The 14,674-nt window shown below is 42.2% G+C and overlaps 1 protein-coding gene across 1 annotated transcript in view; it reads right to left on the bottom strand.

The window, feature by feature from the left end:
• The window catches only part of SORCS3 (sortilin related VPS10 domain containing receptor 3), a 306,718-nt gene that overhangs the window by 91,309 nt on the left and 200,735 nt on the right, over positions 1-14,674 (bottom strand). The window contains exon 6 of the mRNA XM_065672945.1: positions 3,240-3,304. Within this exon, the coding sequence (XP_065529017.1) occupies positions 3,240-3,304 (65 nt within the window). The remainder of the gene's footprint in view (positions 1-3,239; positions 3,305-14,674) is intronic.

Here is a 14,674-nt window from a genome sequence, read left to right as displayed (position 1 = left end):
ATGCTGAAGGATGCAATGGGCAGACTTAAGTGCAGGTTACCGTGACTTACAGAGACACAGGACAGCAAGGTCTGCTCCTTCCTGGCAGCATAAACAAGGCAGCTAGAAGCAGGCATGGCTGGCCAGCCTGGCTAACAGGGAGAAGGGTAGCTGATGGAAACAAGTTCTTTGGCAGACCGGCTCAGCTTGAGTCATGTCCTGGTGCCAGGCAAGACTTAAAATCACAAACTGCCAGTGAAGGTTACTATGGGAGGGAGAAAAAAATTAACTGGCCTCAACAATTTTTCCCCCAAAGGGAAAGAAAAACTATGTATGTAGACAGGACTGTAATTATTCCCCAGGAATCAGTTACCTTGTTTTATCTTTCTTGTTGGGGGGGGGGTGTGTGTCCCCCTTTTCCCTTTAATTAAAGTACTGTTTATTGCACTGGATCTGTGACTGGGGAGAAGATTATCCCAGTGAACATCAGAAAGTTTAATATATCTTTCCCAGAAGTGCTGATGGGTGCTTGTGTCAGTGTATTTGTAACAGTTCCCTTGCATCCAAACCTGTCCTTGCTGCTGCCTATTACACCCAGGCAGAAGGTACAGTGCCCAAGGCTCCTACATGTTTTTATAATTTAAAAATGCAAGCCTAGATTATTATTCTGCTACAATAGCTCTGCCAACATGTCAAAAAATATATTAAAAACTTCATCTGCCACAAAGACAGGAACAGCTTGAGATCAGCTAGGCAATAGCATTAGCAGCCTCTTGCAAATATTTAAGGGGACTAGACACTGTGGCAGATGTTTTTGCAGGGACCCTACCATTCCTAATGACTGGGACAGGCAAAATCATAAGGCAAGACATCTTGGAGGACAGACACCAGAGTGGTGAACAGGAATTCCACCTCCCAGCTCCATGAGCTTATTGATAGCCCTGACTGGGTGAACAAGACTCTATCATGCCCCACCACCTGTTCCCAGACACAAAGCATATTTCAGGCTCCAGTGTCTGAATCAGTATTAGATACGTTCTCCAGTTCCACCACTGCTAAATGAAGGAGAAAAAAGAATCAAGTCCAGGTGCCTAACCTTAAATACCATTTGCCCCACAGTTTATTTTTTTAAATGGAAAGCATGAAGGAAAACAGAAGAGGAAAGACAAATGTTCCCTCTAGAAGAACTATGTATTTTTCAAGTGGCCAGGGATGTTGAAGGTGTGGATTCTTGTACTTGAACTGAGCAATGGCAATACTCAAATCCATGTCTGTTAACACATCAAATGACTGAGACACCAGACTGACCTAAGAGGCACTAAGAAAGACTCCCCTTCATTTTCCCAACTACTGAGGGAAACTTTCATCAGAAACTTTCTGACCAAGCGGAAGCAACTGCAGGGACCCATTTTCCAGCAGGTATAAGTGCCTCAGCCATTTCACCGAGAGCATGAAAACCCATTTTGGTTGCAGAGCCAACTAGGAGAGACATTCAACTTTCCATTCCTAAGGACACAGAGCGGTACCATTTCACACCAGGTGAGGCTATAGCTTTGAGGCAGTCGATGTTTTGCAACAGAAACTAATATCGTTTTAAGGCTTAGAAACTCTAATTGGAGCAGCATGGTTGTGCTGTGCTGTGTTTGGCTGGGAAAGGAGTCATTCTGGTGCTGTCCCCCAGCAGGACATGCCAGCAGGGCCAGTGCAGCCTGCCAGGTCTCTCCTGTGCCTGCTGTCTGCTGGGACAATGGCTTGCAATGGGCTGTTTTGCAGACACTCCTGGTTACGTCTGACTTCCAGTGAAACCCTCAATACCATCAACTGCCAATTGCAAAATGTTGAATTTATACATTAAAACAAGAACAAACAGCAAACCCCCACAACAAACAAGACCTGAAGAGAGTTGTCTGCAAACTGAGGTTACATGTTTCAAATAAAGCATCTACATCCTTGACATATCCAATATTCAAACAGCTGGGTGAGCAAGTTTAAACTTAGTTTGAAAATAAGCTCCATCAGCAGTTTGTTTGCTTACTTGCTTGCTTTTTTTACTTGCTTTTGGCCACTGTTCCCAGCATCGCTGCCACAGCACTCATAGCAACAAAGGTACTGAAGAAGCCTCCCTACCTTGCCCACCCACCTGCTAGCCTGTTTTGCTTTTCCACATATTCAACAAACAGCTGTCACCCCCAAGCTTTTATTGCTTGGTTATTTATTCAGCTGCCATCACTAAATAGCAGTGGGAGGCCAATGAGTGATTTTAGAAGATCCACAGCCTCAGAGAAGCCACCCTGATAGACAAGAGCTTGTTCGCACAGCATCTGGCCTACGCAGCACTTGACTAAAGCAGAGAAAAGTTTGCAGGCAACAAAAATGAGGCCTTTTCCTCCCAGAAATCCTCTACAAATTCAATCCCATGCTGCTTTTCTAACACTGTCCTTGTAGCATAAAAGGGACACATGTCCCACTACTGTGGTGGCACTGAGCTGGAGCAAAGCTGGCTCCAGCCCAGGAGCAGATGCATTACTGTGCTGTAGTTCCTGTGAGAAATAGCTAAAACACTTTGGAGAGGGTGATAGAAAAAGTAACTTCTAACACCAACTGTCTTCTTTGCTGGAGGTTAATTACATAGGAATCCGTTCTGCTGCAAATGTGACTAAATTCATTTCAGTGAGGGGTTAAGAATTACATTTTTTCTACTTCTTACTTCAGATCCAGGCACCTTTTTAAGGCCTGTAATGTTTGGGAATGGAGCACCTATTTATACACCATAAGCAAGACTGAAAAATACTTTCATTATGAGACAAAAGGTACCTGGGGCATAGGGACATTCTGGCCAGGAGAGAAATCTGATGGTAGGCGATTTCTCAAATTCCCAGGTACACCACAGCTGTTCTGAACACCTCTGGAAATGCACAGAGGTTGCACTGCACAGTGCTGGTACCCAAACTCCTTATGATTCATGTAAAATACATGACACTGAAAAAGCTAAATAAGGAGCAGAATAGAACACTCCTTAACCCAACAGACTGTGCTTCTGCCCGGGTTCTCCACAGACACAAGCCCTGCAGCCTCTGAATTTTCCCCCCAGGCAGGAGCTAAAGATAGGAGTATACCTCACACCAAACCCCTCACACCAAACCCCATGACCAACATCTTTCCCATCAATTGAAATACAAATGGGAAGACAAAATAAGTAGAGTGAATTTCCATTCCCACTCCCAAAGCCCACTTTTTCAGCACTGGCTGCAGGCACTCACGTCCATCAGCAGTCCGGGCTTCCATGTGCACAAGGTCAGGTTCTTTATCCAAACCAGCCACCGACCTGGTTGGGATCAAAAAGAGAGAGAAAGAAGGCAGCGAAGTTAGCTAAAAGCCAAGTTAGCTCCTCAGTCAGACAGAGAGACATGTGACACCTGATATGCAGATCCCTACCTCCTACCAGCTTGTCTCCTTTGTGTTTATAAGATAGACACCTTCCCCAGCACTGGTGAGTGAACCTGCCTAGCCCTTGTCTACAAGATCAAGACTACAATGACCATTCTTGGGGACACAAAGCAAGCTGGTTGCAAGATCCAGTAAAACCAGACATCTGTTTTAATATTGAAGGAAAGACAAGGGCACAGCAGCCCCCATCATTATGGAGAGCACACTAAAAGGGGTCTTACTTGGCTGAACAGTGACATGAGAAACTGATCTGCCCTTGTTTAGCTGGGCAATTCTGCTACTAACTCAGTTTCCCCATCTTCAGAAGAACAGCAATGCACATATATATGGTGAATTTGTGACAAAAACAATTCTAGAAATAATTATTCACCCCATTATCCCATGTGTTAGCCCTTGATAATCATGAAACAAAGGCATAATGAGTATTTTTAACCTCAGTAGCTGAAACCCAAGCGCCTCAAGTAAAATCTTCCTGTGCATTGTTATTTTACTCCCTGAAAATGTTTTGCAAGGCATGTTACAAAGACAGTTTTCCTTCTGGCACAGCAAAAGTCAAGCCCAGAGCAGAAATGTTGTTATTAGTGTCCTGGCTGGGAGATGAACATTTAGTCCTAGCAATGGCTGGCAGGGGAGAAAAAAATATCCATAGATGTCCATGTGATTTATGGAGCTGCTTCTTCTAAGTTAACCGAAGGGTTAGATTAAAAAGGGACAACGACAAAAATCAGTTTCTAATTTTGTGAAGCTGAATTTGATACAGTAGATTGTAAATAATAGATTCCCTCTGAGCCAGCCAGCATTCACAATTCCCTAATGTTCCAATACACTTTTATCACAATCTTTTGCTTCTTTCATCCTTAGGGCATCAACAGCTAAAACATTAAAAAGAAAAAAAAAAAAAGAAAGAAGAAGAAAAAAAGAACAAAATACAGATGCTCTGATACATTTTTGTGCATCTCACAAAAAAACATGGCAATTGAAGCAATGACAAACATATGAATGTGCTGGAGTTCAGCTAAGCTCCACCAGTGCTGCAAATGTCAAAACAACTACATTATGACCCACTGTGTAGGTAACTGAAATTGGCACTGCTTGTTAACTAGAGCCCCGCATCAATAGCAAGTCCATTCACAACACACTGCGAATTGTGGCCAAGAAACCCCAACACAACAAAGCAAAGCCACACACGGGCAGAGCTTTCATCATTCTGCTTCCAGTGAGAAATAGTCTGCTCCTTAATTGCTACCATCGGTTTCAGGGTGATCCCACATGGAAGAAAGCGCTGCCTGTTATTGGTAAGGGTACCAGAATGGGCCTGAGTCCCTGTGACTGTGTAATTATTGGTGTCAAATCTTCCAAATATCTGGACACAGTTAAAAGTGACAGTAAGACAAATAGAAACTCCTTACAATGTCAGCGAAAAACATTATGGTGTGCAGCAACATTATTTCCTAGTACAATATCTATAGAAAGGGCACACATCTTTCTAGTCCGCAGCAGAAGTTTTCTGCCTTTTTCCTAAAAGTAGCCCTAAATGCTGTCATTTCAGGTGTTCAGCAGTCATGACTCCCACCTGCATGCCAATATAGGGATAGAGGTACATGCTTACCAACACCTCTATTCATCACAACTTTATGAAAGGAAGTGTGGTAATTTCAGTACTCTTAGGTGCTGGTTGGGATCGCATTAGGCACCTGCCCCACAGCCATTCCCAACAGGCTCCTTACTGAAATCCAACCTTCGCCCTGGAGCCTCCACTCTCCAGGCTTCTTGGAAGCCAGACACCAGCCTTCTAGCTAGAGCCATTTGCTGTGCCCTGGCACCACAACACCAGGCTGCCTTCTCTGCTCCCCACAACACCTCCTGAGTCCCTCCCCCTAAAGCAATGGGGCAAACCTACTCCTGCCCCAGGGAATAAGAAACATCCATCTGCCATAATACTATTCATTTTAAAAGGGACTGGAATTAGAAGAACCTAAATATTGCCAAGCAAATTCCAAAATACTCATTACCACTGCACATTTGCACACACAAGCTCTGTGGCTCTACTCATAATGCCTATTAAGTGAGCATCAGGGGACAGCAGGAGTCTCCTGAAACATGTCATTCTAGCTTGAATGTGCCAGTGCCATCTTCTTGTTTCCTTAATTAGTTTTGACAAGTCTGATGGCTCTTTTCAGAACAACAGTGACAAAAACAGGACCAGCACACAGCACCCCCTAGTACTCCTCTGCTCACCAAATACTGTACTTAAGCGGAAAAGCTCACAAAGCAATCTCCTGCAAGCCAAAAGCAAGACAAGCTCCTGTTATCTGCAGGCAGATAACAAGCCTGTAAAGTTAACTGCATCGGTCATCCTTCCGTCTCCCAAACGATATCTTAGATCATCTCCTTATATCAAAGACTCTGATTGCAAAACAAATCCCCAATCAATGCTGTTTTTCATGCCTCGCCTATTCCCAGTGGCAAAGAACACAGCTTTGCTTTGCAGTGCTCTGACTCCTGAATACGGGTATTTTCAGTAAATGATCTCTCACCATTTGTCTGGAGAAGCTTTACATGAAGAATGCAAAAAAAAGTCAGGCAGTGGAATGAGCAAGACGTGAGTGCAGATTTTGGAGCACAGCTGCTCCAAAAAGCTATTCCTTTATCCCATGTAGTAACTTCTCTAGTCTTAAGAACTCACTGCAACGACCTCTCAGGTCTGGCAATACAAGAGCAGCAACAAAAGACACCTTCACAGCCTTATATTTTCTCATACATTATCTCTCTGAAAAACAGTTGGAAGACTCACTGCTCAAAACTCTTTGAGCAAGTAAAGTATGATGAGGAGAGATTACACCATCCCCCGACTTACTGTTTCCCTTGCATGTCCTCTAAAGCCAAGTGGAGCCCACAGACTGGGGTGGCCAGGAAGGGTTTTCCTGGCTCTCTGGATGGCAAGCAGCTCTATTTCAGAGGTTTACAGAGACAAGAGTGTTTAACAACACTTACAAGCCTAAGATTAGCTTGAAAACAGTTTTCCTGCCACACAGCCATACCTAAGGCTGCAGACAGAGCTCACCTCTGTATTTCCTATGTGCACAGACTCCAGAGCATAAACAAAACCAAGGTCCAAAAAATGCACCCGTGTATGTTGCTGCCTTGGATGGCCATGGGGAGGAAAAAAGGCACTCTCACTGTGAGAAGCCACACTAAATCAACATCCTCGACAATCCCCATTCATTTATCACCACTCAGATGAGAAAATGCTGAGAAGATGAAGGCAGAAGTGACAGGAAAGGTCATTTTTTTTCCTGCTGACACATTCCCTGACTGCTGCAAAGGCAGTTTTCAAAACGTGGAGCCTGCAGCCACTATTGAAGCTGATGCAGGATCATGGGCCAACTAAGATCGAAACTACCTCTGAATTCCATCGGGAAGGAAGCAAGTGATACTTTTTTCTACCTTCTGCTGCTGCTTTTCTCTTCTGTTCTCATGGTAGCTCTTGATTTTCACAAGATCTTTCCTCCCTTCTCTTCAGAACAGGATTGTGTGTTCTTGAAAGCTGAAGGATGGACAGGATCCTGGCAAGATCCTTATCTCTATCTTGAAGGAAAAGCAAGCGTGGATGCACATTTACTAGACCCCTCTGCTAATATTTCATCTCTGACCAGGAGGGAGAGCAAGCAAGCGGGGCAAGGAAAACAGCACTCTGTATTGTAAGCAGTTATTCCTGCAATGTTTCCAGCTGAAAACAAACAAACAAACAAAAAAAAAAGCTAGCATATGCAAAGAAAGGAAAACAGAAATCCACAGACTCTCGGGATTACTTGCCTAGTACACACCTCAGCTCGCTCTTTTCTACCAACTCTACTACCTTTCCATGGAAGAAACTATTTTTGCATTTTTTTTTCTACCCATTTTCCAGATATCAGGTATTTAATGACAAAACGCAGCACTGAGATTTAGCTACTCAAGCGTCTTAGATCAAAAAAGCTGAGCAATTCAGACTGCCTGCTGTTCATTCTTGCACCCTAACCCACCTATAGAGAATAAGAGAAGGTCTATTCTTCCTTCTCCTGGACCCATTAGCTGGTGGGAGTGGATGTGAGCAACATTTCTGTTAAGGATTTAAAACAAGGTAAAAATGAGGAATCAGCCTTTCAAACTTGGTCTGGTATCTGCTGGATTGAGCTTTTTACCAGGGGTGTGCCTTACTTCTGACCAGTCAAGACAGCATTCCTCAGCTTTGGCTTTGAAAACAAAATCAAAACTTTTACAACAGATTGAGACTTTCCCAAGATGCCAACATGGAAACTCATTTTTGCAGGTTGGGATGTCAGACTGAAGGCAATTGCCGCTGCTCATGTAAAGAGACAGAGGAAACAGATGGAGACTACTTAGCAGGATGTTGTGCAGTAGACAAGGGCTAGAAGTGGGAAGGAACAAGGCACATTTATTGTGCAATAATATGTAAAGGGGGAAAACCACATCCTCTTGCCGCAGGCAACTGCAGTCAAATTAGTGGATGTTGCCAATTAGTCTGCTGTAATTTTAATTGCATCCTGTTCCAGCAGTGAATAAGCACTTCTTTGTGGTGCCAGGCAAGCAATGCATGGAACTAAATTTGTCCAAGCAACAAAAAGTCTAGGTCTATATGGGCAGCTGGGAGCAGAAACTGATCCATACAATTACTGCTCAACTAATCTTATTTTTTTACATAGAACCATTGCTGTATCATACATAACCTTTCTAACATGGACCAACAGCCAACAGGCTACTTTCTCCGTCTGGTACAGCATCACGTTTGTCTAAATATCAATAACTGCAGCTAGCTTCAGATGGTCAAGGGGATCCTGTGTACTCATCTGTTATTTACTGCAATCAAGTCTAAAACTGGCTCCATCAAGCATTAACTCTATGTCCGTAACAGCCAATGTGCACACAAGTCTCATACACCCCAGGCTGACAACACAACATAAACTACCCTCATTAAGAACAGATACGAATGTTGAACTGTTGGGGGAAAGAAAGAAAGTATTTATTAAACACATAAATACAGTATTATCCGCTGTGGCTGAACAGGGGGAGAAACTGCTGCATGGCGTAGGATGTGATGAGGTCTCTGAAGAGTTATGGACAAAACCTCCTTGCACAGCATATTTCAAATGAAGCTTGGAAAAAAAGCTGGGCAGGAAGATACTGTAAGAAAGTGTCTTAGCCAGGTCCCTGGAGCTTTCTATGTCTTTTCCAGTGCTAATTTCCATGATGCTACAATTCTGGACATCAGCAAAAGTAACTTTTGAGAGACTTAGCTTGCAAGATAAGGGGAAAAAAATTGCCAAGAGTTTATTCTCAGCTAATTTCTTTTCAGCAAAGCCAATCCTTTTTATAAAGGTCCCAACGAATTTTAAGGAAGTGTTCTGCCTGTTTTCTCTATGGAAACAGCATCTGCATGTGTTTCTATATGTGCATACATGTATCTGCCTACCTGTATCTCATCCCCACTATCTGCTGAATGTCTAAACCTGTAAATTACCTGTAAACTCAGTGGATTATAGACCCCAGAACTACAAAGTTGCTACACACAGTTGTTTCATGGTTACAGCAGGCCAGGAAGAGGAAGGAGGTCCAAATCAATTGTCTCCTTGAAGGAAAAGCTGACATTTAGGCTCAACCTTGTCACCAGTCACTACAGAATCCACACAAGACAGCAGGCTCTGCTGCATACTGAAGTATTTTTTCCTCTTCACAGAAGGTGACTCTTTATATCACAGAAATTAACAGCACTGGGAAAGAAATGCCACTGAGCCAGAGAATACCTTTAAAGTATATTTATCAACAGAAAAAAGCTGCTGTTGATCCATGCTTTTTCTTCCCCCCTATGCTAATACCAAAAACTAAGAAAGTACAAATAATTCTGTCTAGTTCTCATCCAGTTGACAGGTCAGTTCTTTAAAGTGCTTCGGCATTTCTTCCCCAACCTATACTATAAATCCCAATAAACATAACCAAACTTTTGTGACATAAACTCAAAAAAGCATGTGGGCAGAAGGGTGAAGATCTTTATTCACAGACCTGTCAAGGTTTGAAAGAGCCAGCGGCAGGGTATGTGCTGGAGGTGGCATCTTAATTTCCCAGCAGTGCCTGGAATTACTTCTCCTGGGGACTGAGACTCATGCAGGGAACTGATCTGTCAGACACACCAAGCCAGCACTCATACCCAATGTGCTCCCAGGTGCACTTACAGTCCTGCCACTAACTTACCAACTAAATAACCCATTCCCATGCAGTCTGCTACTCCTGACTCATCAGGCTGCAGCTGATCTGGGCTGTATAAAAACAGCCCTGAGGGCTTATGCTGACTGAATAAGAAGCCAAGTCCTAGCAGCAGCTGAATTAGGATATGGTGGAAGTAATGAAGTGTCAGCTCATCAAGTTAAGATGTTACTGTCTTGAAGACACCTCAAAGCTTTAGTGCACAATATATCATCAAGTCTGTCCCACATGCATCTAAGACAAACAGTGGTAATTTAAGGAAGGCATTTGTAGAGAGGAGGGAAGAGATTCACCTGGGTTAGAGGTCTGCAAACTTTATGGCGGACAAGTTCAAAACATTCCAACAGAAGGATTCTGTTTTGCCTTCTGAAGGAAGAGATACTTTTTGCAGGACACTCCTTTATTTTTAATTTTAATATTCAAAATTTAAGTCCTTTGATGAAAGAAGAATAAAAGTATATTTTAGGGAATACTAAAAATGACACATTTTTAGGTAGCTTTGTCTCCTTTCTCATCCTTCTCTTCCCCCACCATCCCCCATAAGTGTTTTCTTTATAATAGGAGAGGAATAAAATATAAGTAGAAAGATGAAATGCAGAAATTAGTGTACAAAAGTAATTTGGTGATACATCTAAGCCAAATTATTGGGGGGGGGGGGCAGCAGTGTGGAATCTATTCCAGATAAATATTCATTATATTTAACCAAAAATCTTTCATTGGAAAATAAATTGTTTCCCAATGGAAAATCTGGGAGTAGAACAGTTAGTGGGGTCTGCTGGTATGGGGGTGGTGTTGGGGGTGTTTCTTTCGGCTTTTTGGAAAAAATAAATCAGGCCAATGACATTTTCTAGCCAGCTATGTTTTCCTCAGACCTATGAAGCTCAAGCACAGAGTTTTTGCTTCTCTTCCAAGACTGATCATTGACATCCTGAGTGACTTTCATCCTTTCCCTGCATTGGTTTAAAATTAGTTTAATGCTTACTATATTATGAAGACCAGTTAATTAATGTTTGCCCAGTGCTTGGCTACCGTCTTTTGAAAGTCATAGATTATTGCTTTGGTTTTTCAGGAAACAGAAATCAGCCCCATCTCTGACCACTTCAGAAAAGCAAGGTACATGCTCAAAGAAGCTATCAGCTCTTCACTGTTGCTCCAGTGAAGCAAGAACTTCACTGGAGTTATTGTTCCCCTCCTGAAGGGAATGTTTAGAAGACACATAACAGCCCTCTAAGTTTGTCTCCTAGCAAATATATCTTAAACATGACCAATTCAAGCAATGTTTTACATGAAGATAAGAATCCTCAGTTCACTGTGTATTTAATTACCCCCACGTGTAACAACATTTCTGACTGCATATATGACATGCCTGAAACACCAAGGCTGTGATTCAGTTGTTAGCAGAGAGGCAGAATCCAGGGCCTCTGAAAAGCTTCAGAGTGAAAGCATCACTTCATAAATGCATGCAGCAGATGAATAAAAATAAAAATAAAACTTAAATTGTCCAAAGAGAGAATGCCAGTACGCAGCTTGGCACAGGCAAAACGATTAGGATATGCTGATGAGCCCCACATGCCTATGGGCATTGTACATTGTATTAATTAAGGAAGGATAAGTATCCACATTCCTTGTTGCAGGATATTGTGAAGAATCACCCTAGGATAACATCTAACATTCTGGAAATAAATTTGTTGTTCAGTTTATGCATTTTGGAGAAAGGCATGGTGAAAAACTAGTTTTATGTCACAAACCTTCTGTGACAGTTGTTTCTCTGCATTATAGATGCTGAAGAGAACAAATAGCTTCTTTGACCTTTAACCATCAGCCAGAAAAAGACAAGAGAGAATGGAACAAAGAAGAAGGGGAAGGAGAAGAAAACAGAGGAGAATAAACTACTCTGTTCTGGACCAGCAAGCATAAATGTATTAACATGTCTCCTTGCCCCCAAAATATCACATTTAGTTAGCTACTGAGAGCAAGATGCTCATTTGTCCCAACATCCACAAGAGGAAAAGACAAAGAAGCAGGAAACAAAAAGGATTTTGGGAGAAGACAGATATACAAAGAAAGACTCTGTCTGTAGGAACAGCAAGTCTGCATGGCTGTGATGGGGAAAAGCATCAGTGACAGGAGACCTGCAGATCACCATGTGTCTCCTGACAAGACAGGATTGCATTCAAACCAGAAGCATCCTTACTGACAGAATAGAGAGGATATGAACAAAATGGCCACAGCCACTTGTGAGTCTCTCCATCATCAGTGGAAGATGCAGCAGGGGAGATCAGAGAAGCCAGGGAGCTCTTGTGGGTTTTGTTACAAGTTAGATAGATGCACAAACAGTAGGGAGACAAGAAAGCTTAGAAGGCTGAGCACTAGACACACTCCCAGCTTTTCCACAACGGAAAAGTCCCAAAGCATCCCCATCCTCAAAGTATTACCCTTTTCAAGTGAGAATGATCAGGGCAGAATGCTGCAGTGGGAGTTTGTGCTACTCACATGTCAAGAAGTAAAGATGTATGGTCAAGCGGTAGGTAATCAGAGAGTTTCTCTTTGTTGAGTTCTTAATCTGTTGTTACAGATGAACAATAAAAGGAAAGTACAAGGCTAAATGAAAAGTAATACTCTACTGTTTTCTAGCCTCAAGGAAAATTCCAAACTGTCAATGCACTATTCACATCTAATGATTTGTAGAAAGAAAAAAGAAGAAACAAAATCAAAAACAATTCTGGAGAAAATACAGTAGGTCCAGAAATGGCTTCAGGGAGTCGCTATTACAAATTGCCCTTAAAATCAGTATTATAATAGAACATGTCTCCTTCTCTCAAAGATTTTCAATCAAAACCTGAAAACCAAAAGTATGGTGAGCAAAACCTAAGTATATTTCTGCACCCTTCAGCCAAAAAACTGGCAGTTTTTGGTTTGTTTCTCTTTATTTTTCTTCCAATAAAATAGTGGATTTTCTCCTATGGGAGACAATTCAGATCTACTGACTCCAGCTCTGAAGTCTACAGGCATTGCTTATTATCTCCTAAGTCCATGCTGGCAGTCACAGGTCAGTATGTTTCTCTCTCAGCCATGGAACTTCAGATATTTCACTGAACATGGAAATCTGTTTAGTGTCTACATCCCATTTTATTGCCTTCTGCCCAGTGGAGGACAATTATCTGTGAGATAATTACAGAGCTATGATAACCACTGCTATTCCAATTAGCTCACTACAAATATGCAAGTGAAACAGTCTCACTCACTGGCTTCTCGCCCTTGTTCTGTATATGAGCAGCAAGAGACAAGTTACTGAATCAACATTATTTAAAAGAACCTGTAGTGCAGCTAATAAGATACTCCTTCCTGCTCTTACATTCTGATGTAGCTTCATGCTTGCTACGCTTAACAATAGCAGAATTAAACTCATCTCATTTTACAGAGGAGGCTCAGGGGAATGCCAGGGAACGAAAGGATGGGTGTTTCAATTTCTTCTCTTGCCGAGAATGAATTCTGCCTCATATAACTGCTGATGAATTGTCGTTTTAAGAGAGTTTGTTAATTTCCAACAGGCAGAAGGCATAAAGAGGGACCTCCTTATCTTTAATGGATGGTATTGAGAGACACAAATGGCTCACGTTTAAATGAATGCAGAAACATCTTGTCTGCTTTACCATGATAAGACTGTTCTTTCTGCACAGCATGAGTTCAGATCCTTCTGTTAAATAAAACAACTGGTTTTGTTCAACTTGATGGCACCAAAACTTCCAAAGGTTCAGAGGCTGAAGTCAATTCAGAGAAATTAAGTGGAATTTACCTGGGTCCTTCTGGATTCTTCTTGAGAAAATCGACATGAACAGCTTTGAGGTATGACAGAAAATCTAGTTTCAAGCAGAAATGATCCCTGATATCACTGATGTACTTGTTGAGGATAAATTCTCCATTAGATTGCAACTTCCTCCATTGCAAGAATGCTTCCAGCCTCAAAAACAAGAGCTGTAAGACCCCCTACAAAGGTGCATCTCTTGAAATCCAAGCAGGCCATTAGGGATGAGGTCTGGGGCAGAAGTGAGGCTGGGTCCAGGAAAGATACTTGCTCCCTGATGCCAGCAGGTGCTTTGCCACTGACTGAAATGGCAGGAACATTATGTCCATAATCAGAATATGTGAAAAGATCATTCCTAAACTTCTCAGAACAGTGGTGATTTTTAAAACAACTACCAAGGGTTTCTCCTTCAGTCATCTTAAAACAAGAGGGGTTCTCTCCCACACTGAAAATTCAGCCATCTGTGCAGAAGCAGAGAGATTATTATGGCATAGAACAAAGGCCAAAACCTAAGCTGAATCCCACACAAAAGTGGGAGTGTACTCTTTGCTAGCCAAAAAGCACAAAATATGATACTACTGTCAGTCTGGCAGCCTAGCTTTTGATTAGCTTTGCCAAGCTATGACAGTATGGGAGATCCCCATATGCCTCAGAGAGATGCATTATTCAATATAATAATTAGAGGGCTGGCTTTCATCACTGCTTTCTACAAATTATCACAAAGAATTACTCTGGGACTGTTACAGACAGGCAGAAATTAATTAGTGCTAAAGTTCACATTCATAAGGGAGAGACAGAATGAACTCAACCTAGCCAGGTCACATGAGTCTGCAGTACAGCATTTAAGCTTCCAACACCAGCATATGAAACACAGCAATGAAGTTTGGACATTTTATCTGGTAGCCTGTTGCATAACAAGGAAACAGATCCTTCCATCATCTACTGTCCAGACAGGTACGGCACTGGGATCCAGTCCAGGGATCAATCTCACTTGGTAGAAACACTGAGCAAATTCCTCTTTAGACTTTCTTACTAGTGGTTTATCTGGTCTGCTCCATTATCAGACAATCAGAAGACAGTAGGGGGACTACAGAGTTAAGGATCCAAGAATAGCAATGGAAGAAATAAGAGATGAGGCTGCCCTCTGGGACATAAAGAAAGCTCACCAATGAGAGACCAAAG

The sequence above is a fragment of the Lathamus discolor genome, chromosome 3 (genome assembly GCF_037157495.1).
Source record: "Lathamus discolor isolate bLatDis1 chromosome 3, bLatDis1.hap1, whole genome shotgun sequence".
Taxonomy (NCBI): domain Eukaryota; kingdom Metazoa; phylum Chordata; class Aves; order Psittaciformes; family Psittacidae; genus Lathamus; species Lathamus discolor.
The sequence above is the reverse complement of the archived record's forward strand: the minus strand, read 5'-3'. Positions and strand labels throughout refer to the sequence as shown.